This window comes from Pelecanus crispus, chromosome 21 (assembly GCF_030463565.1).
Source record: "Pelecanus crispus isolate bPelCri1 chromosome 21, bPelCri1.pri, whole genome shotgun sequence".
Lineage (NCBI taxonomy): Eukaryota > Metazoa > Chordata > Aves > Pelecaniformes > Pelecanidae > Pelecanus > Pelecanus crispus.
The window spans coordinates 131,510-146,941 of NC_134663.1; the positions used below are offsets into that span (position 1 = coordinate 131,510).

The following is a 15,432-nucleotide window of genomic DNA, read 5'->3' on the forward strand; positions in this document are numbered from 1 at the left end:
TATGCTCCACCCGGCTGTGCTTTTTTTTTTTTTTGGTGCAACTTTAAGCATGGTTAACAGATAATCTGCAAATGCTTTGTTAAACTGTATGCATACACTGAAGATTTCCTTCTCTGTGGTCTCTGGGATAACATCCTTACACCTCTCATGTTTTAGAGACCTACACACTGAAAAGCAGCTTTTTCATTAAAATGTTATTGAGGGTATCAAAAAGAGCAAACCAAAAGTTTACATGTTTTAGATAATTTCGTTCCCATACAGGAAACAAGTATTAGGTAAGTACAACCGTTACACTTAAGGAAAAAAGTGCAAATCAGCAAAGTTAAGAAATTAATTTCACAGTTCAAGTATATTAGGAAGGTGGCATCTACCAGTGACTGTGCAAGCTGATTGCATGCACTGTCCACTGGAAAGCCTAAAAGGCAGCAAAACAACCACAGGTGATGCCTAAGGGGAGATACATCAGGACAGAGATTATCTGCTGTCTTAAGGCACGATTAAGAACTTTTTCCAAGCAGTTAGAACAGGCTTTTCCTACTGTATCTCCATGAAAAAAGTGTCCGAGAGGTGGCTACTAAAAGCTAGGCCATGTGTATCACATAAGCAGTAGGTGACAGTAGAAGGAGGCACTTGAACTTCCCTTCTCAGAGGCAGCAGCTTTTCACAGTTGGCTTCCTGAAGCAGCATGTCTTCAGAGGCAACCAAAGTGATTTTACATCTGGGTTTGTTCTGGACTGTTTGTTTCTTCTACCTGAAGCTGCAGCCAGCTCCAGTCTAGAGCCTAAAGAATAAACAGTTAGAACTGCAAAGTTCAATGCTAGCTTACAGTTGAGATTTTGCCAGAATAAAGGGGAAGTGATTTAAAAATTTTACTGTGAACAAATGGGTCAATAGTGTTTCATGATCAACCATGTGACTGCTGTAAAGAAAACCCTTAAGCTACTTATTTTCTCCAATATCTTACTTTCTTTTCAATATTCTGCTTCATTAAATAAGCATCCCTGCTGACCAATGTATTGCCACCACAAGACCATCCCAATATTGAGTGCACTTTTGCAGTATCTTTGTGCAATAGCCAAGCGCCTTCCCCGTTGCTGTTCGGCACAACTTAAGTCCCCAGCGCGTGGCTCCATTTCTCAGCAAGCAGGGAACACGTCAGTCAGCAGTTCAAGTTGGGGAGGGGGTGCTTTCTGTATCCCACAACTCCTACTCTCCCCTTGTCCAAAAGAGTCAGATGCACATTTCTATTAGCCATATTACTTATTGGTGGCAAAGTTACACAACCACAAGTTTGAAGCCATAAGCTTCCCCAGTCCATTTATAGAAGAATATCAGTGACATTACCATGAAGCTCTGCTCCTGATCCTTCATTGTGTCATGCATCACATTTTCTAGTTGGCTACAGAGTTTCTGTGATTCCAGCAGTAGCTCCTCGCTGAAAGGGACAATTATTACACAATTATTTTCCATGGCAGTTTTGTTTAAAGAGATGCTGCCTCTACATTTAATTAGTATTTCTGGCAGGTATGCTGCAGAGCACTGAAGAATATTAACCTTTACCACTCAGCTCATAAGCTAGTAATTCATATTGCAACTGGGGCAGTCAGTGACATCCCCAGATTTACTGGGACAGGGGAAAGGAAGCACATTCCAGGTTGGAGTTGGGTTCTTCTTACATGGAGTCACTGTTGCTAGAGAGAAAGTTGCAGAACAGCCTATAAACTAAAGGATTAAGCAACATACTAACAAAGGTCTGTCATTCCAGCTGGTGACCCAATTCATTTAAGCAAGCCATGCTTGGTTATAGCAGTCTCCGTTACGATATAGCTCAGCTACTATCACCTTACATGACAGTGCTCCAACAATTCCTATTGGCAGTGTACTTCAAGTGAGCCCAACCATTCCAGATAAAAACAAACCCTTTATTACTGAGGCAGGGGGAAGTGAAGCTATACGTTATTCCCCATTTTTCATAAAGAAGATTCACAAGCCCCAGGAAGTCCAGCTACTAGGTAGAAAAGACTGCTAACAATGGAAGCTGAACACAAAGTGTAAAATGTGAGAAAGGCTGCGTATCATTTCACAAAGCAGGAGCCCCAACTTTGTAGTGCTGGCATTAGCAGCTACAGAACTCCAGACTTTGCCTCACCTTTTCCTGACAGATTCTGATAAATTGTAAGTTCCAGAAGGGACCTGCAGCAGCAGCTGACCAGGGCTACCAAGACGTGATGTGTTCATGCTCTCTGGACTGCCAGTAACAGGACCACGTACCTTACTCTGAAGAAAACACAGGACATTCAGATTGCAATTATTTCCACTAATTTCCAGCAGCCAGCAGTATGAGACAGCCTGGAACTCAGTTTTAATACTAATTCAAAATAGCAGAGAAAAGAACCATAGGACATACTAAATTTACTATTCATTATTTCAGTAGCCTGTGCTACAAACTGTATTTTCAGGTTAAACTGGAGTTTTTATTTAACTTACACAAGCAATCTTCAGCAAGTTCCACAGTTCTTTCTGTCGTTTCTCCTGAAGCCTAACAACTGTTTCCTCGTCTTCATTCATCAGATTCATCACTTTCTCCACTCTGGGGAACAATTCCAGTGCCTTCTGCTTGCAAACTACAGTTTTACTATTAAAAGAAAAAATCAGATCACACATGGGCAACTGCAGTAAGGGCACATTTCTCAGGTTTCTTATTTTCTGTAACACTCCGAGATCTCATTAGCTATACGCACTGGTTTTTAAACCTCTAGAACAAAACCTCTTGCTAAAAGAGAAAATGCTTTCTCTCAACCATCAAGAAAAGCTGACTCTACAAAGCTCACCTGAGCTGAGCATAAATGACTCGGACTTTTTTTTCAAAGGTCTGGATTGCTTGTAGGAGCAGTCGTACTATTTCTTGGCTGTCACCACTTGTCCTCTGATCTGGAATGAGAGTCAGAGTATTACATAGAAAAGTAGGCTTACAGGACAGAGCGGGGAGATTCTTAGTGGCTTGTTTCCACTGCTTCTTCAGTCTTGAAACATCCCAAGTTCAGGCCATGCAAGTCTGAGTGGGGTGAACTGCACTGGACTTTAGCCACCTTCTTCAAAATGATGAGAATGGGAAAGCAGAGTTGGTACAGTGGGTCTAATGCCTTGGGGCTGTATAGGGGCTGCTCAAAGGAACAGCAGAAGCAGCAGCATATGCTTGCAGCAACAGCTTGCTCTGAGAAGAGCTCCAGAGGAGTTTCAAGAGGAGCTCAGAAGGTGTCAAGAAAGCAAAGCTAGGCTAGTTTAAAATCGACTCCCTGACTCCCCTCTCCAAGAAAAGGCGAGTCCAGTAGAGTCCATGCGCAGCTAGCGTATGGGCAGGCCTAGAATGCAGAGGACGTTTTCTCAGTGCTCATTATTTCATCTCCACAGTTATTATCCACACAAAACAAGCTGACCGTGAGCTAAAATGTCTTTTACCTCTTGGCTTCTCTCTCAATCTCCGGTACAGCTCTCTGGCTTGTTCTTCTCTAGAAGAAAAAGGCACAGAACACAAAGGACTTCTCTAGAACCTAAATTACAAACAAGTAGTTCCAGAACTCAAATCTTTTATATACCAGTCTGCCATTTCAGACTGATGACAGGTAAGGAGTCAAAAACTGTCTTTTAGTGTCAAAGTCCTCCCAGTCCCCCATACTTCAGGCTGAAGAGATAGCACTTTCATTGTCCTGCAGTTAAATAAGCTTAGCTAGCAATACTCCTGCATCTGAAGTTCAAGGTAGTTCAACTCACAAATCCTCCAGTGTTCCTCCTTGTTTACGACCTAGCGGGCTTCTCTGCAGGTCCACAATGTCTGTCTGCAGGGCCATCATCTTCTTCACTAGCTGTTCCACATCATCCTCCTGAAAGCAGGGCAGAACGTAAGCAATGGGACAGTCTCATATGCTAAGAGACACTACCATTCATACCAGCTCTTCCTTTCTCATTCGCATTTCTAAACACTCACGTCAGCAAGATGCAAACAGCAGCCCTGGACAAAGACAAATGATAATATGAGTAATTTCAATTCAAGGAAATTAGCTTGGTGCTCCGGGATAAAACAGCTTCCAAGATTTTTTTAATAAAAAATTCAGCCTGCAACAAAGAACCATTAAAGGGTCAGACTTTCCTTTTCCTTGGCTATTCCAGATCTCTTTTCTCATCCTACCCACCACCGCTTTTCCCCCTTTCCCTCAGCACACAACTACATCCACTCCTGGCACCCCAAATTCTGCTTTTCACTTCAACTCATTCACATGCAGAAGCTGCCACTTGCTAGACAGTCATTCTGCCCTCTGCTTCCTCCCAACAGAGGAGAACCAAGTGTTGGAAAAGAGTAAGATATCGACTTTTTGCTCCTCATCTGGGAGCGACTGTCCTTGGCCCTACTTAAAGGGGTTACACCGTCTTCTGTAGGAAGACTGAATGCCTTACTGGGAGCAGGTGTGGAACGTGCACCAGGAATGGGAAATTGTTGCCCTTTCAAAATTCAAGACTGATGCTTAAAATTCTTGTGTTCAGTCACCTAATCGTTCGCTTTCCTATTCAGTTTAACCTATGTTCCATATCCTCTTTTCAGCTATCCTGGCTCCAGGATTGGGTTAGCAGGACATCCGAGTGAGCGCAGCTGCTGCAAAATCTCTTGCATTGCCCAAGATCTCCCTTTCTCCCCTAAGCCTTACAAACACAAGCTTCACGAAGTACTGGCAATGGACAAAAATGGTGCCACCCAAACCAAGGCAATGTGACATCTGGAAGCAGCCCAGATGCAAGAAGTTTCTATTGAAGGGATGACAATGAAGAAAAAAGAAAAGAAAAGAAAAAAAAAAAGGAATGAAAAACAAGCCTCTTTTTCTTTAGGATAAGCAGTTAGATTTAGAAACATACCCGCCCACAAAGTTCCACAGCTTGCTCCATCTCTTTCCAGGCAAACAGCAGCTTCTCAGAAGCTACAGGAATGAAAGAAGAGTCATTGCTTTTCTCAGGTTCATGCAGAAAAAGGTAGATACTTTGTGGGGATAAGAGGCATAAAAAGACCTCTGTTTGCCCGATGCTATACTCACTAATTCCAAATTCAATCTGCTCTTTATACTTCTCCAGATCGATTTGGATGCTTGTTTTAAAGAAGTCCAGCTTTGCTTTCAGCTGCTGGGAAAGGGAGGCCATAGAATTCTTCATCTTTGAGAGGGTACTGTTGTAACGCAACAGATTCATCCTGCATGGACAAGAAGAAGGTCCCATTACCCTCCCAAACTAAAAACATAGACCTCCACTTATATCAAAAGTAGACACTTCAGAGTGTAGCAGTGAGCACAAAAGCAGTTGTGTCAGAGGATGGAACTCTCAGCTTTTCACTAATCGTTAACGGCTCCACTCATGGGCCCATTCTTGTCCTTTCCCTTTCACCATGGAGCAAAGGCAGAGGTAAGTATTCTAGAGAAACTGCCACCGTACATGGCTGCTCGCTGCCCTTGCTGAAGCCGGTTACAGTCCTCTTTCAGCATCCGGATTGTGTGCCAGATCTGACCCCACACTTTCCGCAACTGGAAAAAGTGGAGATTCTTCTTTGGATCCTGAACTGGAAACAGAGGGGGGGAGGGAAACATATGTATCAGCATGAAGCCTAGAAGTAGCATTGTCACATGACAAAACAGACCAAAACATTGCTGCTTTGAAGGGCATTTTACCTCCTGCAAAGCCTATAGTTGGCTAACCCCTGTGCAGCTTCCCCAGTATATCAAAATCAAACACTTCCTTTCCTCAGTTATTTTGACAAACTGAACGAATGCCACACCGGTCCGTTTTAGTGCTTCTTCAATCCCAATATGCAAAAGCTCTCTCTTTGCACATGATACAGACCACAGAACACAGGCAGCCCCCTCAACACGGACAACCTCTCACATTCACGGACAACCTCTCACATTCACGCTAGAGAAAGTCCTTACGGATGCAGTCAACGCTTTCTGGATGAGGACGCAAGGCAACTTGAGCCTCATAGGCAACTTTCTGATTATCGAAGAGGAAGAGGAGGTCTGTGTCTCCAGCTGCAGTATCATTAACCTGCAGAAGACAAAAGACCCAGCTAGGTTCTCTCAGAAAAAGCAAGCCTCAGTAACACCATAAACAGAATGTTCCCCCTCAGCCAAAGACTTAACACCAAAGGCAACAGGGTGCCTGTTCTGCAAGGGCCATTAGCTCTGTGTGGTTACTATGACAAAAGCCTGCGAGAACAACAGGGAGTGCTGCGCTCCCCAAGTGAGAGCAGTGCCTGCTGCTTCACTCAACAGCAAGGAAGGGAGTATCCAGACTCACCTTGCTATCAGCTATATGCTTAGTGGCCAACTTCTGAGAAAACAATGCAAGTCCAGCTTCCTGCAGTAGCTCCTGGTCCTGCTCTGGGATTCCTGTATCTGCCTGGATCCTGGCCTTCACAGTCTGCAGAGTCTCCTCCTCTGTCACAGGGTAGGTGTGTACAGTTCCCGTAACCATGTTCAAAACATGAAGCAACTACAAGAAGAGTAGTGTGACATGAGAAGCGCTGAAGAAACATCGGCCGTGTTTGAGCAGAGATCCCAGGACTGAGACACTGGCCACCAATAAACCGTTCAAAGCACTGCAGCTACTTCATAACATTACCCCAAAGTCCTTGTCCTCCATCAACTGGAAGAGAGGCCACATGGCAATTAAACAGCTTCAGCCACAGAATCCTCTACCAGAATATGGAACCAAGCACACACAGAAGCTACTTGCTACTCCCAACAAGCTCAGGGAGTATTTGTCCTCAAATAAGCAAGAGGAAAGCACCTGTCACTAACTGTTGGGAGACAGCTAAAAGAGACTCTGTGCTGCTCCTCCTCTTACGTCTACGACTCAAGCCTCTTCTCTCATGGGCTACAGGCAACTGCCCTCCGGAAAACTCTTCAGAGTAATACCGACCCATTGCTCACCTTCAAGTTCAAAATGTCATCCAAAGCTTTGAAACACCCATTGGGTCCATACGTAGGATCTGTACCTCTCTGCCGTGGGTGCCACATTAACATGAGTTGCAGCCATTTCTCCAGCCTCCCAGCCAAAACACTGAAAGACCAAAACAAGAAGGGGATCAGAAGAGGCAAAAGTGCATTTGCAGTCACCATATGGCCAGGTCTCTGCAGGAGGACTGACAAACGACTTCCCCACCCCCAATCACAAATGCAGTGTTTAAAAGGCAAAACAGATTCGCAACTACGCAAGTCTGACAAGGGACACAAGCATTGCTTGTGTCAGGCACCCAATTTACTCACAGATTAACACAGTAATGCATATTATATGTATATTATATAGTATATGCGTACAATATAAAACTGGTCCTTTTGCAGAAGATACAGTTTATCCTAGCGTGGCGTAACAGATTTCTAGTCCTCACCTGTTTAGGTTATTTGGGCAGGGTAAACTGCTAGAAAATTTGACTTCTCCAGATAAGTCTTCTGAAACAACAATATCCAGCTCACTCTTCTGCCGCACTTTTGTATGCCTAATGAATTCAAGCAAGTACAATGGTGAAATAATCACCTGCCTTTCCCAACCTGCATGTTAGTAGGCTCTTAAAGTTATTCTTGACGCATGTAATACAGATGCCTCTCTGGTTTCTGCCACCTGCCCTGAAGGAGTCAGCCCCAATCCCAAAGAGCAAGCATGAGGAATGCTGAACTTGCTCAGGTAGGTCAAATTCCTGTGAAGGAAGCCAGTCTCCGTAAGGGCAAGGATCATAGGGATATTACCCTAAGAATCAAGGGACCATACTTCTACTTCCTGTAAACAGGACAGTTGCATTGCATGCGCTTTTCTTATCACCTGGCCCCAGCTCACTCACCATTGCACTGGCTGCCAGTTGGGTAGGAACGGTCGGAAGCCTGTAATGCACTCAAAGGCCAGCGTACCAAAGCTCCAGTAATCCACTGTCACCGTATACTTCTGCTGTTCTAGCAGCTCTGGAGCCTAAGACATTTTACACACATGTGAGACAAAGCCACCCATCTCTTAGCTCCCTCTATCCCTTAAGAGCTCATTAACGTTTGTACAACAGATTGAAGACTGTGCTGAACGCTCTGCCTCTCACAAGCTTTGAGATCCTCTCAGAGTGAACAGCAGATGTTATCGGCATTCCTGCTTCTTATTTATAACAGACATAGCTAGCAGACACTATGAAAACCCAGTGTCAGCAGAAAACCAGCCACCTTTGCTAGCTGCAGCACCCCAAATGCATCCCATACTAGAACAACTACTTCATAGCCTGGTAACAGTTAACTCTATCCCACTGCAAAGTGGTAGCTGCTCTTCCAGCTGAATTCCTTCCTTACCAAGTACTGTAGAGTCCCAACAAAGGATGTGCATAGGCTACCCTGATCCAACTCCTTAGCATAACCAAGGTCAATGATTTTGTGTATTAACTGAAACACACAACAGAGAATAAGAACACTAAAGAGAAGTCCGGTTAAAAGCACACCATACAACAGAGAAATAAAAGGTTCAGCTCTTCAAAGGTATGCAGGAAAGGTGCCACAAAGAGATAGAAGTGGCAATGGGAGGCTCCTGTAGATTCCTAAAACCACAAAGTATGTAAAGTTGTCATTGGTTTGATATACACAGAGCTGGAGACATTACTACTAATTCAGATCTTTGGGTCAATCAGTACAGTCTGGTTCTTTCTTTCATAGTTGAAAGTCAAAATGTCAGGTGTTACCAGAAGTCTAATACAACCTTTCATCTCAGCTGCATGCAGAATACTGTTCATCTGATACACAGATCTGACCTAGTGTCATCCTGGGTTGGGTGCTCTTGCAGAGGGTCCACAGTAACTGCATGACACACATGCATGTTCCTCTTACACTTACTTGTCTGTGCAGGCAGAGACACGTGGTTCCTGCTTACCCTTTGCTCTCCTTGCTGCAGCACAATGTTCTCTGGTTTCAAGTCTCTGTGGATAATCCTGTTCTCGTGAAGGTACCTGAGAGCAGAAGCTGAGACACAGGAAAAAATAAACAAACCTGTGAGAGTGTAACTAACAGTACCTAGCATGAGCTCAGTAAGGATTCATTTTTACCTAGTGTAAGCATGGCTTTTGGGTCAGCTTGTACAATCAAACATACAATGAACCACCAAGTGCAAGAGGAAAAGTCAACATCAAACACTTCCGGACACAGAGTTTGCTCTCTGTGTCTTCCTTCATGCCCTTCTTGTAAATTGGAGTAACATTGCCTAATCATAGAATCATAGAATCGTTTAGGTTGGAAAAGACCTTTAAGATCATCCAGTCCAACCACTAACCCAACATCACCAAGTCCACACTAAACCAATCAAGGGTAGACTAGACTAAACCATGTCCCATGTTGCCACGTCAACCCATTTTTTGAACACTTCCAGGGATGGTGACTCCACCACCTCTCTGGGCAGCCTGTTCCAATGCTTGACTACCCTTTCGGTGAAGAAATTTTTCCTAATACCCAATCTAAACCTCCCCTGGCGCAGCTTGAGCCCATTTCCTCTTGTCCTATCACTAACTGCCTAGCTTCCAGTCAGCAGGCACCTCCCCACAACCTTTGGCAGATGATCAAGAGGGGTCCTCCCATAACATCTGCTAGCTCCTTCAGTACTCTCGGATGAATCTCATCAGGCCCTGTGGACTTGTGAACATTCAGCTGATACAGCTGGTCCCTTACAATATCAGTGTCCACAAATGGAAAGCCACTGTTCCCACACTCGTGATCCTCTTGACTCAGGGGACCGGGCAGCCCAATCAGTATTATTAAAGACTGTGGCAAAAAAAGCATTGAAAGCCTCTGCTTTTTTCTTCATCCCTATTAGCCAGGCGACCATCTTCAACAAGCATTGGTCCAATGTTTTCTTTAGGCCTCCTCTTGCTATTAATGGACTTTAAAAAGCCTTTCTTGTTGTCTGACACAACACTGGCCAGTTTCAACTCCAGTTGAGCTTTGGCCTTTCATGTCTTCTCCCTGCATATATGAACCACAGCTCTGTAATCTTCCTGTGAAGCATGACCTTGCTTCCAGAGATCATATAATCTCTTTTTCCTCTGGAGCTCCACGAGGAGCTCCCTATTCAGCCAAGCTGGTCTTCTGCCCTGCTTGCTTGACTTACCACGCACTGGAATTGCCTGCTCCTATGCTTCTAAAAGGAGGTTCTTAAAAACTTACCGGCACTCATGGACTCCTAGGATCTCAAATGCAGATTCCCAGGGTACTCTGCTAAACAGCTCCCTGAAGAGCTTGAAGTTTGCTCTCTTGAAGTCCAGGGTAGCGACTCTGCTGTCCTTTTTTCCTCATTACACTGAAAATTTTAAACTGAACCATTGCATGATCACTGTGGCCAAGACAGCCACCTACCATCACATCTCCCACAAGTTCTTCTCTATTCACAAACAGCAAGGCTAAGAGGGCATCTTTCCTAGTCAGATGAGTACTTCTGACAAGAAGTTACCTCCCACAAACTTCAAGAATTTCCAAGACCTGCTCATCATAGCAGTGTGATACTCCGAGATGATGTCTGGGAAGTTGAAATCTCCCATAAGGACAAGGGCTACCAATCCAGAAATTTTTCCTAATTGCCTATAGAATAACTCATCAGTGCTAATATCCTGGCTGGGTGATCAAGTGGCTGTACTCAGCTTTTCTTTACCAATCTGTTTCTTTAACAGTCTTAACCTAGAATCCAAAAGCTGTTCTGCCAAACACTCTGTTCTGTCCTGTCCGCAAGGTGTTCTCCCCCCCGTTTCACCTGCAAAATTCTTCATAGGAAATTTCTACGCCACATACTTTCTCTGCTCAGAGCCACTGAGACCCCACAACCGGCAGACTGATGAATTCCATCTATACTAAAAAGACAAAAATCTCATCTTAAGAATACACAAAGGCAGAATAAATGCCCTCTATTTTCTCACACTTGCTCAAGGTAATACCTCAATATATCTCCCTTCTTGTTGATAAAAAGAAAGTTCATGGTGCTAGGAAAAACAAAACTTGGCAGCATTTCCAGTTTGTGCTTTTCGGTCATGACTCAGGCCTGAGCCAAAGGGACTCAATTTTCTGCTCTCTGAGACTTCATGACGCTTCTGACAGCATTGCATTTGCAGACAGAGCTCTCTTGTTCAGTGCAAAATGATCTAGCTAGACTGTCAGGAGTTACCAACAGTATAACTTTCCTTCTCCTGAAGGACAGTAACCCCAGAAAGACCAACTAGGCATGCACTGTAAGTGATCAGAAGAACAAGTTATATCAATAGTCGAAAACATTTCTTATCAGCTACAGTTCAGATCATACAACTGAAAATTTGGGCCTGTCCCTCTTCCCATATACACACAAGCATGTGAACACAAACTTCACTCTAAACATGATCTGGCATTGTCTCTGGTCAGCACTCAGTATCATTTCTCGGTCACTAAGGAGTACAAGGATAAGTCAGCAGAACACAAATGCTCTGGGGACACAAAGGACGGGAGATAATGCCTAACAGCCACACCTGCAATAGAAGTAATGACAAATGCATGTTTATTCTCTTGCCACAAGCTCACTTTCTAAGCATACATCTGCCTCAAATGCACTTTTTAAATATCTTCTCTCTAAAGCCTTAGCACCCGTCCAGTTTTGCCTCAGCTGCAAGTCAGTAAGATCACAGCATAGCTTGACCAAAAATCTCCACCCCAAAAGTCTCTAGACAGCACTTGGCAATCTTTGCACTAGAACTGTCTAAAATTCTATAGTGTTTGCCCAAATGCTAATGGAAATCCACTGATCACACATGCTCTGAAGTCCTGATGATCAGCTGTTAAGCTGAGGGTGGAGACTGATGTGCAACATAAACCAGAGTCACTTGGCAGGTGTCCAGCTACCCAGAACCTTCCAGGAAATCCCAAGTGGCTTTTTTGCTGGGCAAGAAAATCCATCTCCACGTTTTCAAAAACTAAAATCAACGGTTGGCTCTCCCACAGGGAAGGTTGACAGAGCAAGATGGGAAACACATATACTGTTGAGAGGTCAGTCTAAGATGGAGTCATTAAGGTCACTGCTGCATATCCTTAGAGTGGATTCAGCACTGAAAGGGCTTCCATAGTTTAGACAACTGAAGGTACTGCTACCACTCACCAATATCAGATAACAAGATGAGAATAGCTTCTTCCCGCAAGCCACAGCAATTCTCCAGCTGATTCAGGTACTGCAAGAAAACAACACAGAATATAGTCTTTCCCTCCTGTATCCTGAGTGAGGCTCGCAGACCCACAAAGTCTCACAGATGCAAGAAGTTCCAGCAGCAGCAATGAAATTCTCTAGGCACACAAAACTCTATGGGATTGTGACCTCCGGTAGCAGCAATTACAGCTTCAGGCCTTGGTCTAACTGCATGGGAGGAGAAAAGAGTGGGTGAAAGAAGTCAGTGTCATCCCCATTCTCTTCCTGCTTGCTCCATCCTTCATAGCTATTTCCCCTGTGCCTGGCGGTATCAGCTCAAATCCCAGCTCTAAGCTCTGGGGTTTATCTATGGGCAGATTACAGCAAAGGTTAGAAAAACAGTAAGATTAGAATTAATGTGTGTTATTTTTTCCTACGACAGATTGGAGTTAATCGCTTTCAGAAAGGGCACAGCCCACAGATGTACCCTGGCCATACTCACATCCTGTTGCACATCCCTCAAAGATGCCCTCATTCTCTACATGCAAACTGCGCACAGTGTCACTTACAGCCAAATAAATAGGAAAAGTTTCAGAAAGCACTTAAGTCTTCACAAGTTTAACATAGCATCAAAGACCAACCCACCAAAACCTGGTGGTGCCATGACAAGAATTGGGAAGCATCAGGATGTGAAAACAGAGGTTTTACAGGGCAACTTCAACAGAAAGCCTAGGATGAGCTGATCCAGCCCTTGGTCACCATCCCAGGGACCTCACCTTGCGGAGGTCTCCGCCTTGGCAATACTCCATGGCCAGCAATGGCAAGTCATTTGGTGCAAGCTTCTGCATCCCTTCAGGGACGTCACGGGCAGCCACTACATTGGGATGGTTCAGCCTGAGGAGTGGAAATGAGGCAAGTACACATGATGAGCAGAACCAGGGTAACACCTGAAAGACAACTGTTCTGCAACCGCTATGCCATTTCACATGCTCATGGTCATCATGCAGAGTCCTACAAGGGCAGTAATCCTTTTAGAAACTGAACTAGTAAATTCTAAAAGTCTGCAATTCATCAGTCCTTCATGGACTTCATCCCACCTCCTTGCATTTCATGTGCAGTCAATGCATTCCTCCAATGCACACGCGGAACAAACCTGCCCGGCAGCTACAGGAACGCGCCTGGCGAAGGAGCGTGGTGCAGCCTGATGCCACCCTCAAGGAAAGACCCAAAGAGCGATCAGACCGTCCCATCCTCCAAAATCAATCTGACACCCCAAAGGACAACCCAGCACAGACACTAAGCTAGGCAAAAGAGCAGCTATGCAGTGGAATTGTTGTAAGGCTGGAGGGCTGGCTGAAGGGCTGGAGGGAGGGCTGGCTGAAGGGCTGTAAGGCTGGAGGAAGTGGCAGAAGCGCCGGAGAAGGAAATCTAAGGCCGAGAGTCTGACGAAACACAACGCGAGCTTTTCTTCAGCGCGTACCCTGTGCGCTCGCCCCCGCCGCGGGTCGGGCTCCCCCCGGAAGAGGCGGCCGACAGCCCCCCCCCCGCCCCCCCCATTTCCCTCAGCGCCGCCGTTAGCCCCGCCGGAAGGCCCCCGCCCCCCCGCCCCGCCCCGCCCCGGCAGGCGGCGGGCTCCGGCCGGGAGCTCGGCAGCGCGGCCCGCCTCACCTCTTCATGATCTGGATCTCCAGCGCCCAGCGGTCGCGGTTGCGCGGGCTCAGCTCCTGCCGGCACTGCTTGATGGCCACCTGCTCGCCGGTCTCCTGCGGACACAGCGCGGGCCGGGCTGAGCGCGGGCCCCGGCCGCGCCGGGCCCCGGCCGCCGGCCGCTGCCTACCTTGTTGTGCCAGCGGATGACGTTGCCGAAGCCGCCGGTGCCGAGCCGCTCCTTCATCTCCCAGGGGCCGCAGGTCTGCGCCTGCAGGGCGGGCGGCCGGCTCATGGCGGGGCCGCGGCGCTCGCGCTCCGCAGGGCCTGGGCCGCGTCCGCCGCCGTTTCCGGCTCCGGCGCGAGCAGCGCGCGGCGCGGGCGCCCGCCCGCCCTTAAAGGAGCCGCGCTGCCCGGGCGCGCGCCCGCCCTTCCAGGAGCCGCGCGGGGCGGGGGCTCCCGGCCCCGTCGCCAAGCCCAGTCCGCCGGAGAGCAGCGTCGCGGCGATCGTGACGGCCGCCATCCCACCTGCAGGCAGGGCCGCGGGGTGCAGGGAGCGGAGCTCGTGGGGCGTTGGTGAAGGAGCGGCGCTGCGGCCCCGTCCCGCAGCTGCTGTGAGCTGGGGGTGCTCCGCCGGGGGAGAGCAGGCTGAGGGGAGCCCGATCGCTCCCTGCAGCTGCCCCACAGGAGGGGGGGTTGGGCTCTTCTCCCACGGAGTTAGCGATAGGACGAGAGGAAATCATAGAATCATAGAATGCTTTGGGTTGGAAGGGACCTTGAGAGATCATCGAGCCCGACCCCCCCCGCAGTAAGCAGGGATTGAACCTGGGAGCTTGGCGTTATTAGCACCACGCTCTCACCAACTGAGCTGACCCTGCTGGTCAAATGGGCTCAAGCTGCGCCAGGGGAGGTTTAGGTTGGAAATTAGGAAAAATGTCTTCACGGAAAGGGTGGTCAAGCATTGGAACAGGCTGCCCAGAGAGGTGGGGGAGTCCCCATCCCTGGAAGCGTTCAAAAAACGGGCAGAGGTGGCACTTGGGGACATGGTTCAGTCTGGTCTACCCTTGATTGGTTTAGTTTGGGCTTGGTAGTGTAGGTTAATGGCTGGACTGGATGATCTTAAAGGGCTTTTCCAACCTAAACGATTCTGTGATTCTATGAAATCTGCTAAACGCACTGACGTGTGCCATTTATCCCAGTTCCCTACCCCACCACCCCAGCGAAGCACTGCAAAGACACGCCGGCGGCACGAGGCGGCAGGTGCGCAGCCAGACCCGCAGCACGGCCGTCCCGGCCGCTGAACCGGCAAAGGCCGCCAGGCACGGAGGTGCCCCGTTAGGGCGATGCGGGACTGCTGTAGGATGCCATGATGACACACTTCATTGCTAAAATTAAACAGTCCTGCCGAAACTCTATCCTGAGACAGGATCAGCTGCGAGGTAAGCCAGTAGATGGTGCTTGAGAGAGAAGACACTTACTGCTGGCTTCCCTAAAATATGTTAAGCGCTGCAAATGGCACCCACCCCACGCTCTATACAGCTGTAGTCATCCGTAAGCTGTGAAAAGCCAGGAAATAATAACTTCTGAAATCTTCCCCCACGGCCA

The 15,432-nt window shown here is 47.1% G+C and overlaps 1 protein-coding gene across 2 annotated transcripts; it reads right to left on the reverse strand.

Moving 5' to 3' along the window:
* Positions 1–6: 6 nt before the first annotated feature.
* Positions 7–14,122, reverse strand: IKBKB (inhibitor of nuclear factor kappa B kinase subunit beta). 2 transcript variants are annotated; one of them, XM_075723950.1, is made up of 21 exons: positions 14,018–14,122; positions 13,849–13,943; positions 12,957–13,074; positions 12,157–12,226; positions 8,929–9,017; positions 8,358–8,447; positions 7,871–7,995; positions 7,424–7,531; positions 6,966–7,095; positions 6,331–6,525; positions 5,964–6,078; positions 5,473–5,596; positions 5,082–5,233; positions 4,906–4,967; positions 3,772–3,881; positions 3,460–3,509; positions 2,832–2,931; positions 2,488–2,635; positions 2,150–2,277; positions 1,345–1,435; positions 7–781 (listed from the first exon to the last, which is right to left on the reverse strand). In XM_075723950.1, the coding sequence occupies exons 1-21, from the start codon at positions 14,120–14,122 to the stop codon at positions 713–715; spliced, it is 2,274 nt and encodes a 757-aa protein (XP_075580065.1). In that variant the 3' UTR covers positions 7–712. The 2 variants fall into 2 exon arrangements, with proteins under 2 accessions (XP_075580065.1, XP_075580066.1); XM_075723951.1 differs by lacking the exons at positions 12,157–12,226; positions 12,957–13,074; positions 13,849–13,943; positions 14,018–14,122 and adding an exon at positions 10,212–11,115.
* Positions 14,123–15,432: the final 1,310 nt, after the last annotated feature.